The sequence below is a fragment of the Pelodiscus sinensis genome, chromosome 2 (assembly GCF_052426305.1).
Source record: "Pelodiscus sinensis isolate ZL-2025 chromosome 2, ASM5242630v1, whole genome shotgun sequence".
NCBI classification, from domain to species: Eukaryota; Metazoa; Chordata; order Testudines; family Trionychidae; genus Pelodiscus; species Pelodiscus sinensis.
The window spans coordinates 55451206-55473933 of NC_143053.1; the positions used below are offsets into that span (position 1 = coordinate 55451206).

Below are 22728 nucleotides of genomic sequence, written 5' to 3' on the forward strand. Positions count from 1 at the left end.
ACAGAAGCTGGCCGCACATCACATGGGGGCGCCGACTGCAGAAGCCGGTCGCTACCGCTCCTCGCCCTTACCGCGAGGGATTGCCGCATAGATGGTTAAGTGATTGACGGGGATTTACATCCCTACTATGTTGGAGGAGCTCTTGCGCTAACTCTCGCCAGTCAGCTACAGTGCCTGCTGCGAACTACATCTCCCAGCATGCAGTATTCGTCCCACTGGCACAGGCGGCCGTGGCCCAAAGCATGCTGGGACGTGGACTTGGTAAACCGTTCAGGGCAGAAGGCTGGAACGCCGTCTGTCCCTATGGTGGCGGGAGGCGGTGCTAACCTTTAACCTACCGGAAGTGATTACAAGGCAGCTGGCCCGGAACTGGGGGGCCCTGTGAGGAGGCAGCGGAGGCAGCGAAGCCGACACAAGTGAGTCCCGGGCACTGCCGGCTGGGGCGGAGGGGGTGCGAGCGGAAAGGTGGCCCCCGGTTCGACTCGGCTCCGGGGGCGGAGAGGGGAGTCGCTGCCGCTGACGCCTTTCCTGGGGAGCGGGCTTTGTCCTCTGCTAGCCGGACCCGTGTCTGGCCCCGCTCCGGGAAGCGGCCACCCCCTGGGCGGAAGTCTTATTACTTAGCCCTGGGCTGGGGGTGTGTTTAAGGCTCGGGGCGGTCTGAGGAAGGCTCGGAGTGGGCATGGGGCTGGGACCATTTCCCTCCTCTCCCATGTGTCTGTAACAATCTCCTTGACACCTACACACGACAACAAAAACCCTTTCTAAAGCAATATCTAACTGTTGCTCTGATTTGACTGCTTCCTCCGCCAGTGAGGGAGCCTACTCCTCCCCTTCCTAAAGGCAAGGAAATAATTCTGTTCTAAACGTTCCAAGGACGAAGGAATTTAGGAGCCTTTTTAAGATAGATTATGGTGTTTAGATACGAAAGTGAGACTTGCCTTGGTTTATCTGTGGTTGTTTCCCTTCTTCTAAACCTGAATACTCTTACATCTTTGTTCTCACTACAGATATTTATTTACTTGTATGAAGAGAGGAAAAGAGAAACTTCAGTTCTCTCTTTAATGCTAGTCTTATTTTAGATTGTAATATCCAACATCAGTGTTACAGCTTGTGAGTGAAGAACGGTACTAAGAGGAAACTACAAACAACCAAACATCTTTCTTTGCTATTTTACTTCACTCGCTTCTGATCACTTGCAGATAATTAAAAACATGTATACTACAGGATTCATGCTTAGGAGAAGAAAGAAAATTGTAAGCACAAGTTACCTCTTGCCATTATATCCAAATACCATAATGTTCATTGAGCAATACACAATATGTTCTTCTAGCCTTCACACAATCTGACTTCTTATACATCATGCAATGCTTTTCATTTTGAAGCTGGCCTTCTGTTAGATGTCAGTCTGATGTGAATCATTCTGTTTTGTTTCAAAAAAAGTCATGTTGATTCTGTTGTCAGTTTTAGAATCAGTGTGAGCTCTACCATAGACAAGGCTCTTGAGTACTTAAGCATGTTTGCCAGTGATGAATAGCTTTCACAGATATAGTAGTACAAATGTTGGAAATGATCTGAACTTTCTCTCAATTAGGGCTGCCACTGTTTCAGATGAGTTGAGAATGGTACAGATGGAAAAAAGCTTCATAAAATTCCTTTCCTAGAAGGTGTCCCAGAAATAGGAGTATGGAGAACTTGGGTTTGATGTTAGCATAATCAAAAAGGGAGTGGTGCTTTCAAACAAGAGAATTTTCTGTTGAGTAAGGAGGCAGAAAATAATTTAGAACAGTGTGCTTAAAGTGTTCTCCTTATGCACAATCATTTTCTTTATCCATTCCTTTCACATTCTCCTATATCCTTCCTCCCCCCCCCCCCGCCATCACCTATGTGTGTAACTTTATATATAAACGGTAACTGGTTTTGAAGACTTTTGTGATATAATGTTTGTGTGCCATTGTTCATGTTTCTTATGGAGTATGAAGGCAGCTTGGACTTGAGTGTTAAGTTTGTAATTAGAATGCTACAAATAAGCACATTTCTTTGCTTTCCTTAAAAATGACTTTCTGATGGGGAAGCAAAAAGAAGCTGCAAGAGGATTAAGAGTCCAACAAAGATCTTGGAACTTCAGACACTATTAAGGAATCTCTCTCTTACTGGCAGTAGCTGTAAACTATTCAAGCTTTTTATCCTACAAACTAAGAAGGAACTAGACAAGGGGATTGTTTTTATTGGAAGGCATTCTGACTGGTGATGGGAGCCAAACTACATATGAAAACAAAGATTCCTCATATATAGAAAGGAAAATATCTGAATCAGACAGCTGATACTGTTTATGTTGGCATACTGTGAATGAGACTCCAGCAACTTCTGTACACCCTCCTCTTCCTTTATCTCCTTAGAGCTTACATCTTTCAACAACATGAGAATTTCTTGCTTGAGATCAGGAATGTCATCCAATTCCACAAAATTCTGGGCAGCTTCTGGCCTTGTGTGGCACCAAACGTCGTTCATATGTTGTGAAGTGATCTCTTCCTACAATGTGTCCATGTTTTCCATGTTGCTAAAGATGGATGACAAAAATAGGACCTTGACATTTGGGCAGAGGACTTCATAGTTCACTATGTGGACACTTGAGTTATCCAGCAGGAGACTTGTAAAGGCAAAATTTTTAAGTCTTATAGTCAGAAGGAAGTTCAGGAACAACAGGGTTTGTAAACCACTCAGGGAATATATTGCATGTCATCTAGACCTTTCTGTTTGATTTCCATATTGTGGCAAGATGAGACTTAGTGTAGTCCCTTGCCGCTCTTGGGTTTTCACTGTGGTAGACAAGCAAGGTCTTCAACTTGTAATTGCTTTTCCCCCAAGCAGAACGGTTAAGTGATCTTTCGAGGCTATGAATCCAGGATCAGTCTTCTCATACATTTTTGGCATCTTCTTCCAGTAAAGCCCATCTTGTCAATGTTAAAAACTTGTTCTGGAGAGTAGCCACCTTCTGAAACATGCAGCTAAACACACGTAGGAAACATTTCAGTTGCTGCTTTATCTGCACTAGCCACTTCTATGAGTTTTACATTATGTAGATTGGTATGCCTCTGAAATTTGTAAAAGCGGCAAGGAGTCCTGTGGCACCTTTATAGACTAACTGAAGTGTTGGAGCATAAGCTTTCATGGGCAAAGACCCACTTCGTCAGATGCATGCACCTTATAGACTAACACTTCAGTTAGTCTATAAGGTGCCACAGGACTCCTCGCCACTTTTGCAGATTCAGCTACCCCTCTGATACTCTGAAATTTGTGGAACCACCCACAGCTAACATTGTTCTACAGAAAAGCTGTTATACAGGCTTTTGGTCTTTTCCTGAATCAAGCTTAAAATCACAAGTGCATTCTTTTCATTGAGGTCTTCAATCCAGTCAGCCAGCAATCGTCCCATCATCTACATTACACTGCTACTGTTTCATTATCTTCATTGATGACAAATTTGTAGCGTTCCTCAGCAGAGAATTGCTCCTCCCCCAGGCAGGCAGCTCTGTGCGCATCAGCCCTGGGCAGGGCTCATTAAGCAGCTGCAAAGCCATGCTGCCGCTTAGAGGGAACCTTGTTGGAGACCCAAACCCCAAATATCAGATGTTGATGTTGAAGGATGAATTGAGCGGGCTTCAGATTTGCATTGTGCTTTAAATTTTTTTCTGAAACACTTCACAGTTACATACAATCTGACCTGCAACAACTTCTGCAGACGGAGAAGGTTTCAGGCACCTGGCACGTGTTATGCTGCAAAACAGTTTGCAGTAAGAAGTTATGTATGATAATTGATTTAAAAATACATTATTTTTAACATATTTAAGGTACTGGTATAAGACTAATCTTTAATTGCTGATGAATCTTGTTACTCATTGCTTAGAAAAGCTTGCGACCTTTTTCCATGTCTTTCAAATAATTATTTTTGGGAAAATCAGAAATAAATACAAATATTTTGGGTGAGGTGAATTGTTTAGTACCTTTTAAAACCTTTACTGTTGTATGGGGGGGGATGTCAGTCAATGTTTTGCTCTGGTTTTCTGTGTTTGTAAAGGTAGTGAGAGGAATCATTGCTAACCAAACACATGCATTTTGGGAGTTAAGCAACACTGCAGTGCTTAGCTGACTGCGGGCAGTATCTTCACCCAAATACTTCAGAGGTGGAAACCAACAGAAAGTTTAGCATTTGCCTTTGGTGTGTTCTTGATGGAATGAGCAGAAAAAGATCAAATAATAAAGGGAAGCAGTATGTACTAGTGACTACAGTAGGACAGGTAGGTAGATTCCTGACTGGCACTGACTAATGTGACTTTAAGTCACATAGGGCAAGTTTTCCACAAGTATTTAGGCCCCATAAATATGCAAATAGGTGCCTACTGACATTTTCAAAAGTACTTATTCTGCATATTTGGGTCCCTAAAATTGTCCCTTAACCTTGGTTTCAGTTTTCCCCTCTGTAAAGTGAGATGAATATTTAAGTAAGGTATTTCCAGATTCTGAGAAGAAATATGAGCATAAGTGTTGTGACACTTCCTGCGGGTACTCAAGGTTTTGAGGCACCTACTACTTGCCCTTAGTGTGAAGAAGCTTCTGTCTGTGCCTGCTGTCCATCAGCTCTATGACTCCACTGGTTACAGACAATACGAGTACTCCTCTTAACCAAAACAGGTTCTGCTGTCCCTCTGCAATTACACCTTATATTGAAGTCTGCTTAACATACAGCACTTAAATAAACTTTTGCTTGTTTTTCACTATAAGAATATTCAAGAATGAGTAGAGATTCAAACGCTAACAAATAGATATAGAATAAAATCATAACTCATATTCTTGAAGCTAGACTTGTTTACCTAATTACAGTCCTGTCTCAGGGAAAAGCTCACCCAAAATCCTTCCAGCTTATTACACCTAGGCTTGGCTGTGATCTTCCATAGTGTGACTTGTCAATCAGCTTTCCTGGGGTTTCCTTGTCTCAGGTATACTTCAATACATGTTCTTTACTCAGACAGGATCCCCCTCCTACTGTTTTATTTATTCCTGTAAATTTTCTCTTGGTTTGCGGCCCGTGGGGCTCAACACGTGGCCTGCAGGTGGAATCCTTTGATCATGGCCTCCACTGGGAGCAGGCTCCACAATAGTGAGGAGTCTCCCAGGCAGGATGAGCATTAAAAGATGCAAGCAGATGGATTGTCTGGAACAGATGGGTACAGGGTGTCAGCGTTTCTAGCCCTCAGGGAGGAGGTGCTGGGAGTATCAGGGCATTGTGGGAAGTGCTTTGTATTCACGCCCATCAGTGTGAGAGGAGCTGTTTGCATATATATTTGCATGTCTATGCAACCACACTTAAGTTGCAACCCTTGGCATGTGCTGTGAGTATTATTGTGGCTCCCAGGGCTTCCAAAGTTGAGTAGCCCTGCCGTAGAGGGTGACACCATTGGAAATGATCATTCTATAGATTGACATTTCCCTTACCTTTCTACCACTAACTTGCCTATAGAATTACATGTGCTTCCAGAATATAAAGTAAAATTAGGATTTTTATCAGTATTGCATTGCTGCAGAGGAAATGTGCAGGAATAGCAACATGTATGGCTTCCCCCCAGGGGAGTTCCCATGGAAATATCAAAAATAGGGTAAGCATGGGGAAAATAAGGAATTTGTATGATAACGTGCATAATTTAACCTTCTGATAATGTGAGACTTAGAAGTATGTGTTATCCAGGAGTTTCTCATCTCTAAGATTGCTGGTTCAAATTTGGCTTTGGTCAATCAGACTATAATTTTCCTTCAGTTTTTCCTCTGGAAAATGGAGATTAATATGCTTGGCAGCCTTGGAAATTGAGTTGAATGGTGGCTTTCATTCTTCTCATCACATCATAGGTAAATCACACTAAACCCAGATGGTGTGAATAGATATGCAGTCACTGACCTGGTTCAAGCCCCATTATATCTGCTTGCTGAAAAATATGAAGGGTTCTCCAATAATGTTCAGGAGCTGCACTCTAATTGTCTTTGCCACTAGTCACAGGAAAAGGCTGTGTCTTCTACTGGCTTTTCTCTGCCCTGCTTAGAGCTCTTTATCTGCCTCTGGATAGTAGGTAAATGTTAAGCTCCAATAACCTCTTCCCAAACAGGTGGAGAGAAGAAAGGGCTTTCTCTCTGTTTGCCTCTCCAGCTTTTCCACAAAGCTTTCTGTTCCCAACTTGTTTGTCCCTCCTTCAGAGATGTTGGAGCTAGAGGAGAGAAAAGAGGTCTCTTCTGATCTACCCTTGCCCTAGCCTGTCTCTTATTGTCCTTCTCTGTAGTGAATAATTTGAGGGCTTGCCTCTGGTAGCAAGCATGACAAACCTAGAACAATTGCATAGTTAAATATAATGAAAACCATTTAATTTTTTTCTTAACTCTGTTCTGAGTAGCATCTGGGAAACTGGTGCTGTTTTGCTGAGCCTTTAGGAAGGCCACAATATTCTATTGTGCATTTGTTTTCATGTTTCAAGGGCTACTAGCAAATAAATGTAAAGGGTTGGTAAGTGTGCAAGTGGAATTCCTTTCAAGATGTCCTAAAACTGTCTTTTTCCAGAGTAACTACAGTATACTCAGTGTTTACGCTAAGCCGCACAGCTGCTTAATCAGCCCTCCCTGAGTCAGGCAGTTTCCTGTGCAGAGCCCTGAACCTCTAATTGGTCTGGGCTGATTTAAACAGCTGCTGGGCTGTGCTGCCTGCTGCACAGTTTAGGGCAGGGCTGCTCAACTTTGGAAGGCCCGGGGGCCACAATGGTACGATACAGCACATGCCGAGGGTCGTAACTAAGTGTGGTGGCATATACATGCAAATATATATGCAAATAGCTTCTTTCACACTGGCGGGCATGAATACAAAGATTAAGGCCAAACTACACAACACACAGGCCCCATTTAAGTCTGTTCTGCTGATATTAATAAAATGCAATATTTACCCAATTTCCACCCATATGACAGCACTTTTAATGAGCAATGACAGTCCAGGAATTTAACTACTAAAACACATATCAACAGAAGACCATTATATTGACTACATTTTTGTTTTGGCTTGCACTCGCGGGCCGCAAACATGCCGCATGCAGCACTCGGGCCATGTATTGAGTAGCCCTGGTTTAGGGAAACACTGAGGGTACGTCTAGACTATATGGCTCCATCAATGGAGCCACGTAAACTAGTTTACCTGGCATAGTCAAAGAAGCAGGGATTTAAATAATCCCCCTCTTCATTAAAATAAACATGGCTGCAGCGCTGTGCCGATGATCAGCTGATCCGGCACAGCACGGCAGTCTAGACGCGGATCTGTCAGCTGGGGAAGCTTTTGCTGACCAATCCCTTATGCCTCATGAAATGATGGAGCCATTGATGGAGCCATGAAGACTAGACATGCCCTGAGTGTAATATGAAAAAACTTGAACTGCTGCTGTTTTCACTAGATTTATTTTGCAAATAAAAGCTTCAGTTTTTACACTTGCTAGCCAAGAGTTTTTTACCAGTCCTAAGTGCACCATGACACAAAGTGCTTATCTTTTCTTCTGTTTGTTCTTATGGAAATTTTGCCATTGCAGTAACATTCTTTGTGCACATTGCTCCTCTACAATTCTAGAAACTATAACTAGTTTCTATGGCCCTTGACTGGTTTAAAACTTATTTTTAAAATATCGAAGGCAAAATCTGGGAATCTCTCACCTACTCAAGTATTACTTTAAGCTTGTGAGAATCAGATGGATAGGAAACACATGTCCTGAAACTTGAATCTACTAAATATTTCTCATCAGACTTGTATGTCATCATTAAAGATTTTTTTTTATGGATGGAACATTAATTTTAATAGTAGGTCACGTAAACTCTAACTTATGAAACTTACAATTAGAAGTAATTTTGACACTTGTATCAATACTTTTTATTTTCAGACCATCTTGTTTTGAAAGCTGCTGTCGCAATTCAGTAAACATTCAATAAGGAGAGAATGGGTAAGCTAATTTTTTAAATAAAATCTTTACTTTTTAAAAACATGACACATCTTGGGGTTTTTAGAGGGGTAACAGAATTGAATATGAAAGGGTTCTGAATTTTGGAGCTTTACCTAATGATTAAGTTGCTTATGAGACTGTAAGCAAACTTGATTTTATGTGCTTGGAGCTGCCATCTGTCTCCATTCAAATGATTGCATGGGAGAGGCAGGGGACAGCTTTTTAATGTGGGCTTAGCTGGATTCAATTATTTTTATGAACATCAAGAAACACCTTTCCAGTAGTATTTCTTTTTTTGTACCTTGAGCTTTTGCATTAGTTGTAACTGATGGAGATTCCTCATATAAAAATTATTCAGCAATTATGTTTTGATAACCCTGAGAATAATCCACATTTCTCTAACTTATTGCAAGACATAATTGTTAAGGATTAATGATCTCTACAAGTGCAGTACATTTTTTAAACTTAATCTCTGTTTCCCTAACATTAGAAATCATTGATCTGTTTTTGGGTGAAGGAAGAAATGCCATGTAGTAATATTCATTGTTTAAATTCCAGTCTTCCAAAAGTATGTTGTTTTGTTTGTTTGTTTAAATTCATGGATTCTGCTGGAAGAAAGTGAATTTAACGCCAAGTCCTCCTTCTAATCATATCTGGACTTTTTCTTATTGTAGTGGCCCCAGATATTGAGGATTGTGTAAAAATTAAAATAAGAGCCTATTAATACAGCCCTCAAAATGGAATGTTGTGTAGAATATACAGTTCAATAACTAATCTTTAAAGTAACTTTAATGCTGTTTACTATACTTTATAAAAAGTATATTTTTTTGGAAAAACACACATACTACTTGATAATACAGTGATTAATCCAATTTAAAATTAGAAGTTGTAAAGTGGTATTTTGCCTTTTTTCTTTTTTTCAAGTCTTAAAACTTATTTGCGTCTCTCTGCAATCTTATCTCTGGAACTATTTAGGGACACAAGTTGAAATGTAAATAATTGCTGGGGCATGAATGCAGGAGGAAGAAGAGTTTAAGATATTGTGCCTGCCAGTAAGCTCTCTGCCTAGTATTGCAGTAACACTTACTATTTAAATAATTGTTTTCCTGCTCCTGTGCCAAAGAGCCACATAAACTGAGGAAACTGTTCAAAGACCTGTCCAAAATAGAAAATAAACTGAAAATAACATTTTGTTCTTTCTGTTGCAGTCAACTTAAATTACTTACAATAATAAAGTAAATGTTCCTAAAATTGACTTTTTAAAATTTCTAGGCTTCCTTAAATGCATTAGTGCCAAAGACTATTATTCTGTATTTTACTGTCTTAGAAGCAACAGACAGTACTGTAGGAAGAGATGTTTCTTCTTCATTTGGCAAATTCTTAATTACTGTGTTCTATCTAATGTATTAACAACAGAAATGTGACTTTCTCTGATAATAAAACTTCAAGAGGAATGTTTAAGAGCTACTTTAGAACAAGCAGAAAATATAGTCTGATTTGAATTGTAGGGTTTATTTTATTGTATAAAGGGGAAAAAACGGAATGGACTTTTTTCTTTTTTTAGCAGGTCTGACGTTTTGACTCAGTGGTCGCGAACAAGGAAATGGGGGGGGGGGGGGGTGACAAATCAGTAACAGTATATTAAAATTAAGCTCTAAGCACAATACTGAAAACCTCAGACAGCAAAATTTAAGCTTTAAAATAAACAACTTCCTCATATTGTCCTCCACCCTTTCCTTTGCAACCTTGCATTTCTTTAATTGGTCTTCCAGAGATTAGCACACTGAGGCTTCATAGAAGCATAAGCTGTACTGGCTTTCTTCATGCTATGAAAGTGCTAACCAGATATTCTGAAAGTATAAGTTCATCTGTTTTTCTGTTATAGATGGAGAGGAGAAAACATATGGTGGGTGTGAGGGCCCTGATGCTATGTATGTGAAGTTGATATCTTCTGATGGTCATGAGTTTATTGTAAAAAGAGAGCATGCGTTAACATCAGGAACAATAAAAGCTATGTTGAGTGGTCCAGGTAGGTGCTATGAGTTTAGCAGCTTCTTGTAATTCAATCATTTCATTTTCCTATTTTGTGGAGTATTTTTAGATGTGTATAATCTGTTATAAAGATGAATTTCTAGTATCAATAGTAACTTTTCCTAGTCTATATTGGTTTCTGTTTCTTCTTTGATAATTCAGGTTTATCAAGTCTTGTATTATCATTTATGTATTCATATGCTAAATATATGTAAAGTCTTTGCGTGTCGCCATAAGACAATTACTACTATTTTTCTGAAACAAAAGACAGAACTATGTAGCACTTTAAAGACTAACAAGATGGTTTATTAGGTGATGAGCTTTCGTGGGCCAGACCCACTTATGTTTCAGCTAGACCAGACTAACACGACTGCATCTCTATCACTATTCTACTATTTTTCTGAGGAAGTGATTCTCTCTCCTCCCCCCCCCCCCATAACTTTAAATGGCATGTATGTGGGGGAGAGGTTCATTAAGTTAGTCAAAGACTCCATTTTAAAATCTTTCAGCTACTGATAAACAAAATTAATTGCTATGGTCCCCATGTTGAAATTCCCTTGACTATCACTATAGTGGGTACAATCTGAAACTTGGATTATGCACCAGGTGTGCTGATTCTGCTCCACCCCTACTCAACCACTGGCCTCTGAAGAAGGCAACAGTACAGAGCCTAGTCAACTTTTAGGATTCTTTTTTGAATGATGGGAATGGCTGGAGCCTAATATTGTGAAGATGCTCAAAGCTCTACCCCGCTAGGCTAGCAGCCGAGTCAGGTTGCCTGTTTAGCTCCAGGAGGTGGGGAACTGGGGCAATCAGTCCTGGGTGCTGCAGGAGGAACTCTTTTCCCTTCCTCCAGAGGCCAGTGGAAGAGAGAAGAAACTCAGTAAGTGAAAGCTATTCTCATGGGATGGGACATGGGAGCTAAAGAGCTCAGCAACTCAGGGCAGCTTTGTTCCCTCCTCCCCTTTCCTTTTGGATGACTAATGGGGACAGAATAGCATCTCTGCTTTCCTCCACCTTCCCTCTCCCTTGTAGCACCCAGCCTGGGATGGGGTGTGGGGTGGTGAAGAGCCCTTGGAGCTGCCCTCCACAAGTGGACAGGGGACAGCACTTCAGCCCCCTGGGAAAAGAGGGTGAGAATCCCAGAAGGAGAGCAGAGGTGAGACTGGAGTAATGTGCTGATGTGGGGTTGAACAGAACTGATGAGGGACATGTGGCAACATGAATCTGGAGACTGGGAGCAGAACTAAGTGCTGACAGGGGGTGGACAAATGATGAGCTACTGCAGCAAGGGCAGCAATTATTATTATTCACCAATCTTGGGAGAGTGGGCAACATGGGGCTGGGCAGGAAAAGTTCAATAATAAAAAAGTACACTTTCTCAGGCTTTTGGGTTTTAATCTCCTGATTTTGGGGGGGGGGGGGGGGTGGTCTAACTCATAATTTTTAATTGTTTGATTTTTGGTGTAGTTGCACAGCCTTCATTTTAATTTGTCATGGACTGTACAGGGGAGCTCAGGGCAGCGCACTATTCATGTGTGGAAAGATTCTAGTTGTCCTATAGGCATATTCAATGTGGAGATACAGCAAATGGTCTATGAATATGAACCTATATTAAAACTAGAAGGGGCCAAAACCAAAGTGGTACACCCAAATCATCTTAAATGTCAGGGACAAAGTGGCATTCAGACTTAAATTTGGGTATACGAAGTCACTTCATTACTGATTCTGAGCCTCATCCGAAACTACAAAGGGAGTTATATTAGCTAGTTACACCTATTTGATTATTAGTGATTATTTCTTCCAGAATAGCAAAAGTAATAAATACACTACATATGTCCATTTTGTTTTTTACAAATTGTATTATAGCATCAATTAGAAATTGAAGAGTATCTTCAAGGTTCAAATCTTTGAATTTAGCATTCTATCAAATCTTTTTAACAAAAACCCACCAAAAAAATTATTCTGAATACCATGAAAATAGGTGGGAAAATCTGCTGAATAATTTCTGCTGGAATATCCTGTGCAAGAGTCTGGTCCAGATGTGATGAAGTCTTCATCACAAGATGACAAAAAAACAAACCACCACCAACAACTTTCATGTGGCTGATTGTGATGTTTCTGGCTTTTCAGTGCCATTAGAAATTGGATTTTGATTTAACTAAACTCTGAATATATGTGATCATGGATCTCTCTGCTGGGTGCATTTGCATCCAACACATAGATATGAGAGTCTCTTAACCACCAGTTTTCTTTAGGGTCATGCATGCCCTTGCACAGTTCCACACCAAGACAGTACAAGGCAGAGGCATCCCAATTGCCACTCATTTCCTTTTTGCTGCCTGTGCTTGTGAGTAGTAATAGCTTAATTGTCTTCTAACCTACAGTACTCCCATCTTGCTACATTGTTCCGCTAATTACTGTACTCAGCTTTCTTTTTTAATACTACTTTGTGGTTGGTTTGGTTATGAGTCTGTTGGCAAAAAAATTCCAAAACTAGCTAGGGTGGGTTTTTTTTGTTTTTGTTAGCTATTTGCCATAGCACTACTGCTATCAACATGCCCATATTCCTGTTTTCGTTGGCTTTCCTGGCCTCCTGCGAATTCACTTCCTCCTTCCCTAAGCATTCCTGGGGACTCTATTACTCCCTATCCATGGTTTTAACCCTTACAGGCAAAGCAATTAGGGTTAGGTCCAAGAGCTAACTACCAAGAAAAAGACTTTAGCTAACTGAATGGTTGTTACTTCGTCCCCTTCTGTTCCCCACAAGCTCTAAGTCTCCTTCTTGGCACTGCTCTACTTCTGGTACTATGTAAGGGGAAAAAAACAGGGAGTCTTCATTCCAGATGTCCGGCTAAATTTGCTGCTGTGAAGTCAGTGCCATTCAGGAACCAGAATCAATCCTGTACCATTCAAAGGCGACTTTTGCTGCACAACTTTTGGTACTATATTTAACAGTACCATCTCTGACATTTACTTTGATACATACAATGGAAAAATCTATGCAATCAACCTTGGTTTCCGGTATCATCAATCACTACAGGGGCTTCCTTCCCTAATCCAGGAACTCAGATTTTCTCCAGAACTAGAGTAATCACTTTTATTTATCTCTTAACATTCAATAGTTTGAAAATCTGCCTAAGTACCAATTTATGAAGAATTCTCTCTCTCCACCTGGGTTAAAGAAGATCTGTGACCCCCTCATCATTTTTCAGTGACTGCTCCCTCTCCCCTCCCGCATAAGGGGAACAGCATCAACTATTGAAGAATTCTATTCATCCCATCATTTTTCTTCCAGTAAGAAACCTTCTCCAGGATCAGCACCATTTCTGTTAATGATTCAAGAGGCTCAGATCATGAAAGGAGAGCATATTACATGCTTCTTTCTGTGGAGGCCAATCTCTAACTATACCTCCTGTGGCTTGGATGCCACTTTCTTGGCACAGTATCCCTTTTAGCTTCCAAACCTGATTGCAGAGTCTAAGAAGACCAGTACAGTCTTGGTATCAAGACCACTTTAATCTTCTCTTTCTGAATCAAGAGACACTGCTCCATGGACCTTTCCACTTGCTTCAAAAGGAAAAGGTTATTTCAGAGGAGCAGTAACTGGGGAGTGAAGATGATACCAATCCTCAAGATAATCCTTCAATGCTCTCAATTTATTATCCTCATCAGATGATAGAGTGGCTACATAAGTGCTTGTGAAGACAGATGATTTTCAGGGTATTTCAAGACCTCAAGAGGATGGAGGAGACCCTTGGAATCTTAAAAGTAGCTGAAGAAGAGTCTTACAAACTGTTTTGATACTCTGTGGCCAGTATTGTGGTGTTGAGTTGCTACGTCCATAAATGCAAGCATTTTTATCTACCCGAGGACTGTGTGGGTTACCCCAGATGTGATCGAAAGCACCCCTGTATTCACACTATATTTTAGTTATCTTTGTATAAAATATCCTTTTTGAAGTATTTAAAATCTAATAACTTGTAAGTTATGAATTTCTCCTGATTGAACAGGTGCTAATAAACACAGCCTTAACTAGGCAACAATTGTTAAACAGGTCTATCCTAATCAAAGAATGTATTTACTTCAGTTTATATTGAACAGGGTCCTTGAAGCCGAACTGGGGAAATGTCAGAAGATAAGGCAAATTTACATTTCAGCATCTACAGAGGAGAATAAAAGCATAAAGCCTCCTTCACCACCTGTCTCCTTTTATTATTTGAATAAACTTTGCTTTGAGGGGGTGTCACATAATTGGATTTCAAGGTGAACAGACATTGTGTGTTTGCCCCCAAATTCTGTTCAGAGTGGGTTATGTGAGGTATCTAATGAAAGCTTGTTATGCTAATTCTGTCTATGCTACTCATATACTTGTATGATTTTTGTATGTCAAGTTATGAATATGGGCTCTGTATTTACATGTTCAATGTTTTCTATCTGGGAGACAGCGGCAGACGTCACCCACCTATTGTGAGGAGTGGTGGCCCAGTAAATGCTGCATGGCTAATGGCTCTTTAAGGGTACGTCTAGACTACACGCCTCTGTCGCCAGAGGCATGTAGATTAGGCTACCAGACATAGGAAAATGAAGCGGCGCTTTAAATAATCGCCGCTTCATTTAAATTTACATGGCTGCCGCGCTGAGCCAACAAACAGCTGATCAGCTGTTTGTTGGCTCAGCGCGATAGTCTGGACACGCGGGTGGCGACATCAAAGGTATTTGTCGACCACCCAGGTAAACCTCATCCCAGGAGGCATACCTGGGTGGTCGACAAATGCCTTTGATGTCGCCATCCGCGCGTCCAGACTATTTGTCAACCACCCAGGTAAACCTCATCCCAGGAGGCATACCTGGGTGGTCGACAAATACCTTTGATGTCGCCACCCGCGCGTCCAGACTATCGCGCTGAGCCTACAAACAGCTGATCAGCTGTTTGTTGGCTCAGCGCGGCAGCTATGTAAATTTAAATGAAGCGGCGATTATTTAAATCGCTGCTTCATTTTCCTATGTCTGGTAGCCTAATCTACTTGCCTCTGGCGACAGCGGCATGTAGTCTAGACGTACCCAAAGGTTGCCAATTGACACCTGAGGAGCACACAATAGCTCCTTGCCTGAGAAGGACATACCTTGATACTCCAGGGCTCCCTGAATAAAAAGGACACAGACTGGTTTGTTGATCACGTGATCAGCTCCATTTTGGGAGGCACCATCACCCAGGAGAACAATGGATTTCCCTCTGTATAGGCAAGGTTATAAAAGTATCCTAGGAGTACCTCCATCTTTGTCTTCACTCCTTCCCTCTGCTCTAAAAATACTTTTGCTAAGGATCAAGGGCTCAGAAGGATTCGTTGACCCATCCTGACACAGGATGTACACCAGAGCCTTTTAAGCCAGCAGTTTGTTACATCTCTGCTAAGAGCCTTCATCAAGATGTTGGTGGTTGATATATATGTGCTTTCTTAAACCATCCTACTCTCAGCCTCTTCTTTCTTTTATTAATAAACATTTAGATTCTAAAGCAGTGGTTCCCAACCTTTTTTATACTGAGGGACCAGCAAACCCATTCACAAACTTTTGGCAGCCTGGAAATACTTCATTTGCATATTAATTATGCAAATAATGAATACTCAAATATGAAAATAAAATGTTTCCAGACTGCCAAAAGTTTGTGAATGGGTTCACCGGTCCCTGGTATAAAAGGCCCTGGCCCCCAGTGCCAGCCCTAATGGCTAGAGCCCCTCATCCCTTCACTGCCCTTAGTGCCAGCCACTGACCCTGCACCTAATCGTCCCAGTGTCAGCCTCTTGCCCTCAGAGTCCCCTAGTGTCAACCTCCCTGCCTCCAAATGCCTGTTTCAGTGTCATAGTTCCAGAGTCCCACTGCACCCAATCCCCCCGACCCCTATCTGTGCCAGTCCCTAATATTAGCCCTACCCCCTAGCTTCCTTACTACTAGCCCCACACCGAGTCCCTCAATACCAGCACCCCATCCTGGATGTCAGTGCCCCTCAGTGTCTTATCCCGCCTCTTAGAGCCCCAGAGTCCCACATGCCTGCCCCGCTCCTCTCACCTAGCTGAGCTGCCAGCTGAGCCCAGAGCCAGGAGCTAACCCTTCTGTAGCTCCCCACTTATCGACCAGTCGATGGAAAATCCATCAATTAGTTGATTAAGCTAAATTTAACATCCCAGTATGGGGTATGTGGTCTAGTTTGCACCCCAGAACTTCATAACAGCATTTAACATGTAGCTATGTAGCTCATAGATGCTAGGTCCTAGCTAAAGGATTTGAATGTTGTCATTCAATTTCTTCAGTAGCAACAGCTGCAGGAGACCATCTGGGCTCAACTAAATCTATCTCTAATGATAGGGGGTCAAAAGGGTTAGATGTCTTTGGTAGGAAATTCTGTTTAGCTGTTAGGCATGGCAGGTAATCCTATTTGGCTAGGAGAGAGAGAGAGAGAGTGGCACATTTTTAGGACAAGTTTCCAACAGATCTTAAAGGAGAAAATGTTAGCCTTTCTGTTCTAAAGGGCAACTTGATGCCAAAAGGACTCCTGTGGGCAGCTTTTGATATTGTGGATTCAGAAGTAAGACAAATGGGCTAAAGTGTCGAGCGCTCTTTGGTTGATTGTATCCGGCTTACATAAGGAGGCTTGGATGACAATTGAGACTTACCCATTAATGGGTATATTAGTTTAGCTCAATGATGAAAGAGGCATTAGTAATAGAAAAACTCAAGTTCAGCTCTCTGGTCTATGTGATTATTCATCCTATCTTTTTAAGAGGAAGGAATTTAAGTCTTAGACAACTAAGAATGGGAAAATCTTTTCTCCTATTTCTCTTGAAGCCTCTGGATTCTTTCAGAAGATAATGTTATCATGAAAGGAAGTATCTTTCCTCTACTTGTAATGCTACAGCCGGGTCCTATTTAGAGACCTTAAATATGAGGGTGCATTTGTAGGGGCCTTGGAGTGATCTGTGAAGATCTTTACTCCTCTTCCTCTCATTGGTTTCCACCTTTTATTTTTCAAGGATGCTTGCCCTATAAAGGATGATAGACCTATAAATCAAGCAGGTCATTCCAGGAGATTGTCATCCAATTCCAGTCTCTAACTTGTCCTTTCCCAAACCAGTGCCTCTTCAAGAACCATCCTCATGAGTCTCCTACAGCAAGAGATATTTCTCTGCTTCACTTGGTGCAGTGTAGTGCCTTCAGAATTCAGAAAAAGATTCTGTTCCCCATACTTCCTAATTCAAAAATGGCAGGTTAGTGTCTTTTAATAGAGCTTGGTTATCTTGTATGTTGCATCAAATTCTACATAGTGACTTTGACTTTGCTCATACCCTTCTTAGAACCCATTGATTGACTCATTGCCCTTCATTTGCAGGTTCCCCACTTCCTGTGCACTGGTTGGACAGACATATGGAAGTAACCTTCAATGTCAGAAAAGCATTGTCAGTTTAACATGCTCCATTTTAGCCTTTCCATACCACAAAGTGTTTACAAAATATCTGAGATCTACAGAGACAACATCTAAATGTTTACCCATACCCCAATGATTGGCTGATATGAGGGAAAGCAACTCACAAAGTCTCAGATTTTCTTTAGTTCTTTAACTATTTTCCTCACTGGGCTTCCTAGTTAACCATAAGAAGTTAAATATCTCAGCCTAGTCAGCAAAATTCATAGGGGCAGTTGTTGCCTTGAAGGCAATGAAAGCTGCCTTACATCCTGAAGTATTTTTACCTTTTTACACATCATATTAGATCTTCAGAATCATCCATTAGCATCAGAGAGGATATGTCTCCAATTGTTGAACATATGGCCTTATGCACTGTTGTTGACGCTGTTTGCCAGGCTTTGCTTTAGACAGTTTCAGGGGTGACTGAAATCTGTTTATCAGCCAAGTGTCCTCTCTTCTTTTGGGAATCTGAACATATGAATGCACTTGCTGATCTGTAAGGAATCTACTTCTCTGGAACGTAGAAATCCAGGAGCATATCTAAATAAGGACTGTAGTACTAACAACCAATCAAAGCATCGGAGCTAAAGGCGGACACCTCTCAATTATGGTTGGTGAATGTATGAAGAGAGTTCCATGTGGTTTTTCTGCAAACTTCAGCTATGGGAGATACACCTCCAATGGTCTCAGCTTTTTACCTCGTGTTTCCCCATGCTCCTGGAGCTGTGAGCAGGGCTGTGGGAGCAGGCAATAGAGAGTGGGGCTGAGGCTGACAGGTGGGAGACTGGCAACTGAGGTATCTTGTGTGGAGCTCTGGGCAGGGGACCGAGACCACAAGCAGAGCTGGGTGGCACTCTATCCCTTTTCCCTCTCTTCCTCCCCCCCGTGGGGCTGGCCTTCCCTAGTCCCACCAGCCTTCAATAGGGGCTGGCCTGGTCTAGTCACTTCCTGAATGTTACTCCATGACCCTCCAAAATTCGAGGACCTCTGTTTTATAGTAACTGGTTTTTTGAGATGTTCTGTACATGTGGGTCCCATGTAGACCCTCTTTGCCTGCAGCTTGAGTCTTACTGATAAGCCTGGTCTTATTGGTTAATCCTGTTGATTATATGCATTTCTCTCCACCCCTTTGCTGCCTCTGTAACAACGGGGGTGCAGAGGCAGGAGCCAGTGCCTGTGGGAAGCTGGCTTTTAAGCTGGCTCCTGGCAATCACTGAATCTGCCTGTGTCTCCCACCCCCATGCTGCTGCCTCTGATAGAGAGGCAGCTGCATAGATGGTGAATGGGGGCAGACTGGAACCAACACATGTGGGGATCTGGCTCCTCTGTATCAGTCAGCAGTGCGAGGTGGCAGGGCGGTAGCTGGTCTGCACAGAGAGCTCCAGTTTTTAAGACGGCAGAAGCGTAAGGTGGCAGGGGGCTGCTGGGGAGCGGGGCCAGGAGCGCACTGGCTGCTAGCCCATCCCCAGGAACTATTGAATAGTCATGTAACAGCTAATATTGTATGCGGTTACACGACTATTCAATTACATGCTAACATTCCTAATACAAGGTGCACGTACAACACAAATGGACGCTAGCATTTTAAAGATTCTGCTCTCAAGTGCATGTGCACCCAAGAGCAGGCTCCACCTATACGGAACATATCTAAGATGCATAGTTGCAACAGGGTAAACTGCTGCTCCTCCGTACACATTAAACATCATACTCTTAAAGCATAATAGAAGATTATGAAAAGTGAAGGAATTTAATGTACATTGATTTAATTATTTTGAATGTGGCTGTTTTCTATTTAAGTTGTATGGCTTTACAAAGCATTTTAAAATTTGCATTGCCTTTCCTGCTTCTTCCTATGAAATTTGGGATGGATTGTCTTCAGTAGTCTTGTTCAGATATAAATGACTGAAAATTAGTAATCAATTCTGTTGATTCTCAAAATGGGAACAAGCTGTTACACTCTCAAAAGCTATATTGGTTCTGCAGGGATAATAGGAACCCCATTACGATAGGTACTATGGAAACACCCAAAGGGTAGACATGGTTCTTGCCTTAATGCGCATAAAGTATAATTAAAGATGAGACACAAAGCATGTGACAAAGTACGAAGGAAGTGCAGTGGTAACAAAAGTAGGGTTATAAGGTTCATTGTACAACTGGATCTTTCCAAATCATCTGAAAGATTCATTTAAATAAATAATTGGCTCTCCTTCGGGGTGAACAATTTTTAATAAATTTCTGAAGTGGCCCTAGGTTGCCTCAGAAAGGGTGGGCCCTCAGGCAAAAGGGCCAGAGCCAGGAGTCATTTTGTGCTCTCCTGCCCACAGACCCTGATTGGCCTGGGTGTGGGGCACGTGGGGTCTGCACCCTCCTCCTCCCAGCACCTAGAGAGAATCGCCAGCTGTTTTAAAACAGCCGGTGGTTCCCTCTGGTGCCACGTGCCCCTGGCGAGGGGAGGATACTTAGCATGCTCCTGTCCCCAGGTGTCAGTTGGCTTGGGGATGGGGGAGTGGTAAGGCAGCCATGGGCTGGATCTGGTCCATGGAGGCTGTTATCCACCTCTGCTCTCCTTACTCGCTATGCTGCATGGCCATCATTGATTGACCTTATTTCTTATAGGTGTTATATCTTTATGGGTCTTAAGAGTGCTCTCAGAGTAGTATATTCAGCCTTTAACACAGACTGAGATCAGGATCAAACCTTTGCTGCATAATTGTTCCACATATTATTTGTATGCTGTCAGATTAACTGAAATTAACGTAGTATTTTTAAACAAAAGGTGGTAGAATTATGTTCTTGGCTTTAGTGATTGTGACATGTCTTAACACACTATGCTGTACAGCTTGTGCACCAAAAATGTCTGATTCCTAACAAGGAACTACACTAACCTAAAGTATTCTAGATGAGTTTGCTCATACATAATACAAATGTGTTAATTATCAAGGCAATTTTGATGCTGATTTTTTTTTTTTTTTAAACAGGTCAGTTTGCTGAAAATGAGACAAATGAGGTGAATTTTAGAGAGATTCCATCCCACGTTCTATCCAAAGTATGCATGTATTTCACCTACAAGGTTCGCTACACTAATAGCTCCACGGAGATTCCTGAATTTCCAATTGCACCTGAAATTGCACTGGAATTGCTGATGGCTGCAAACTTCTTAGATTGTTAAATAAAATAAATTATAATAAAAATGTAAAACTTTTTTCAGTATTTAATACCTGTAGTTCAGTTAGTAACTTTTTTCATATAGCATGCTGCGTGTGTGCGGTTGAGAACTGTAAAGTTCACTGCAGAGGCAATTATTGTCCGATCTGTTGCATAGCAATCATTCAAGTTTAAATTTGTTTTGCTGCTTACACAAATAAGGACCTTTCCACAAACAGACAAATAAAAAATATGCTAATTAGTAGATGGCTATGCCTTATCCTTTAGGTGTGGCAGAACTTTATTTTTTAATGTAATGATCATTTAAAATACTGGAGTTTAGGCCAGTGTTACTTAAAAGCTAATATTAGCTACACGTGAAGATGTTTAGTGTTTCTAACTTTCTTATTGTTGCAATTTCTTAAACCTTTGAACTTGATCATCTTACAAGGTAATTGTCCTCTTAGCATAGTTATATCAGTACTTGCATTATAACCCCCCTTTTAAAAGGTTTGTAAATTGGCTTAAACATTCACTTTGGGCTGAAAACAGTATCTAGAATAATTTGTATGCTTTTTTATTAATGTAATTTAGCTATGTTTTTAGAAATGGAAAAGCATACCCAACTTATTTTTCAGGCTTGTACCTTTAATTCACTCCTTTCATTCATTTAAAATATTCAGATCACTTGTCTAATAAAAATGCATCCCTTCTGCTAATAGCTTATAGAAAGAATTAAATAGCCATGTTAGTAACTAATGCTAAATAGCACTTTTGTATGTGTACTCTTTTCTGTTATATATAAAAATGTAAGTTGGTTCACAATGTATGTCACTTGACCTAATATAGAAGATTTATAATAGGCTATGATGACTCTTTTCCACTGTTTGTGATCAGTTATGTAAACTCGGTACTTACTCTTACATCAAAGCCTTTTAAACTTACTAAATATTACTAGCAAAGAGGTAGTTCTTTTCATCTCACCTGTCTCCGCGTAACTTACACAAGAACAGCTGAATAGTGTAAGCCTTTTTTATTGACATAAAGGGGTATTAAACAGATATTTCAGAATCTTTCATAGATTTATTTGAATATATTCTATGTTTACTCTAAAGGTATGACTACACTACAGCGAAGATTGTCACTGTTGATCTTCCAGAATTAGCAGGTCTAGTGAAGACAGCTAATTCGAAGTGAAGGGGTACTCAGGGCAATGCTGGTAGTCCTCTTTCCACGAGGAGTAAGGGAAGTTGAAGGGAAAGTGTTCTGCCTTGGACTTCCTGTAGTGTGGACAGTGCCAAAAGTGGAATTAAGGTACTTTAACTTCAGCTATACAGTTAATGTAGCAGAAGTTGCGTATCTTAATTTGACCGTATCCCGTAGTGAGGACACATCCCAAGATTTTAAGGAGAGAGGATTGGCAAGCCAATGATATTAATTCATTTTTCAGCAGTACATACAATAATCCCTTGTTCAATTCCTGTTGGTAATTGCCTGTCATACTCCTTCTCTCAGGTCACAAAATAAGATTCCATAAAATGATCATAGTAAGCACTGTGAAAATAAGTTGCTTTCTGTAAAAGGCAGGCTGCAGAATTCTATTGCCAAAATAATCCTTAACAGAGGATGATAAATGTAATGCATTTTACTGCTGAAGTTAGCTATTGGATTCTTGTATAATTATTTTCTGCTTTGGGTGTTGGCATGAGACATTAAGGTTGAAGTTAAAATGGCTTTGAGCACCTTGGAAATGCAATAGTGTTTGAGAATGCACTGTGCAGAATGTTCTTGCTCTTAATTTTTTTAACCTACAAATAATGGGGGAGTAGCGGGGAGGTAGTGCAAATTTACTTGATAATGACATGGGTATAATAAACAAATGGAAACCTGCAACACTTACTCCCTGAGTGCTAAATAAATTTCATAATGGAAATTTTTTAAAACTTAGTTTTTGTTGGTTTGTGACTGCTAATCAGATTTTTATATGTGGAATCACAGGGTTTTCACAATTACGCAATGAATACATTGTAAAGATTTAAAATGAATATTTGGGTTACAGATGGGTTATCTAGTTTGGATAAA

At 41.0% G+C, this 22728-nt stretch overlaps 1 protein-coding gene across 1 annotated transcript; it reads left to right on the plus strand.

The window, feature by feature from the left end:
• Positions 1-271: 271 nt before the first annotated feature.
• ELOC (elongin C) lies at positions 272-21722 on the plus strand. The gene is made up of 4 exons (XM_006131544.5): positions 272-416; positions 7950-8009; positions 9895-10038; positions 20481-21722. The coding sequence occupies exons 2-4, from the start codon at positions 8006-8008 to the stop codon at positions 20669-20671; spliced, it is 339 nt and encodes a 112-aa protein (XP_006131606.1). The 5' UTR covers positions 272-416; positions 7950-8005; the 3' UTR covers positions 20672-21722.
• The last annotated feature ends 1006 nt before the right edge of the window (positions 21723-22728 follow it).

Coding starts and splice junctions, on each gene's coding strand:
- ELOC (XM_006131544.5), top strand. Junction 10,039..20,480: donor AGCTATGTTGAGTGGTCCAG/GTAGGTGCTATG, acceptor TTTTTTAAACAG/GTCAGTTTGCTGAAAATGAG.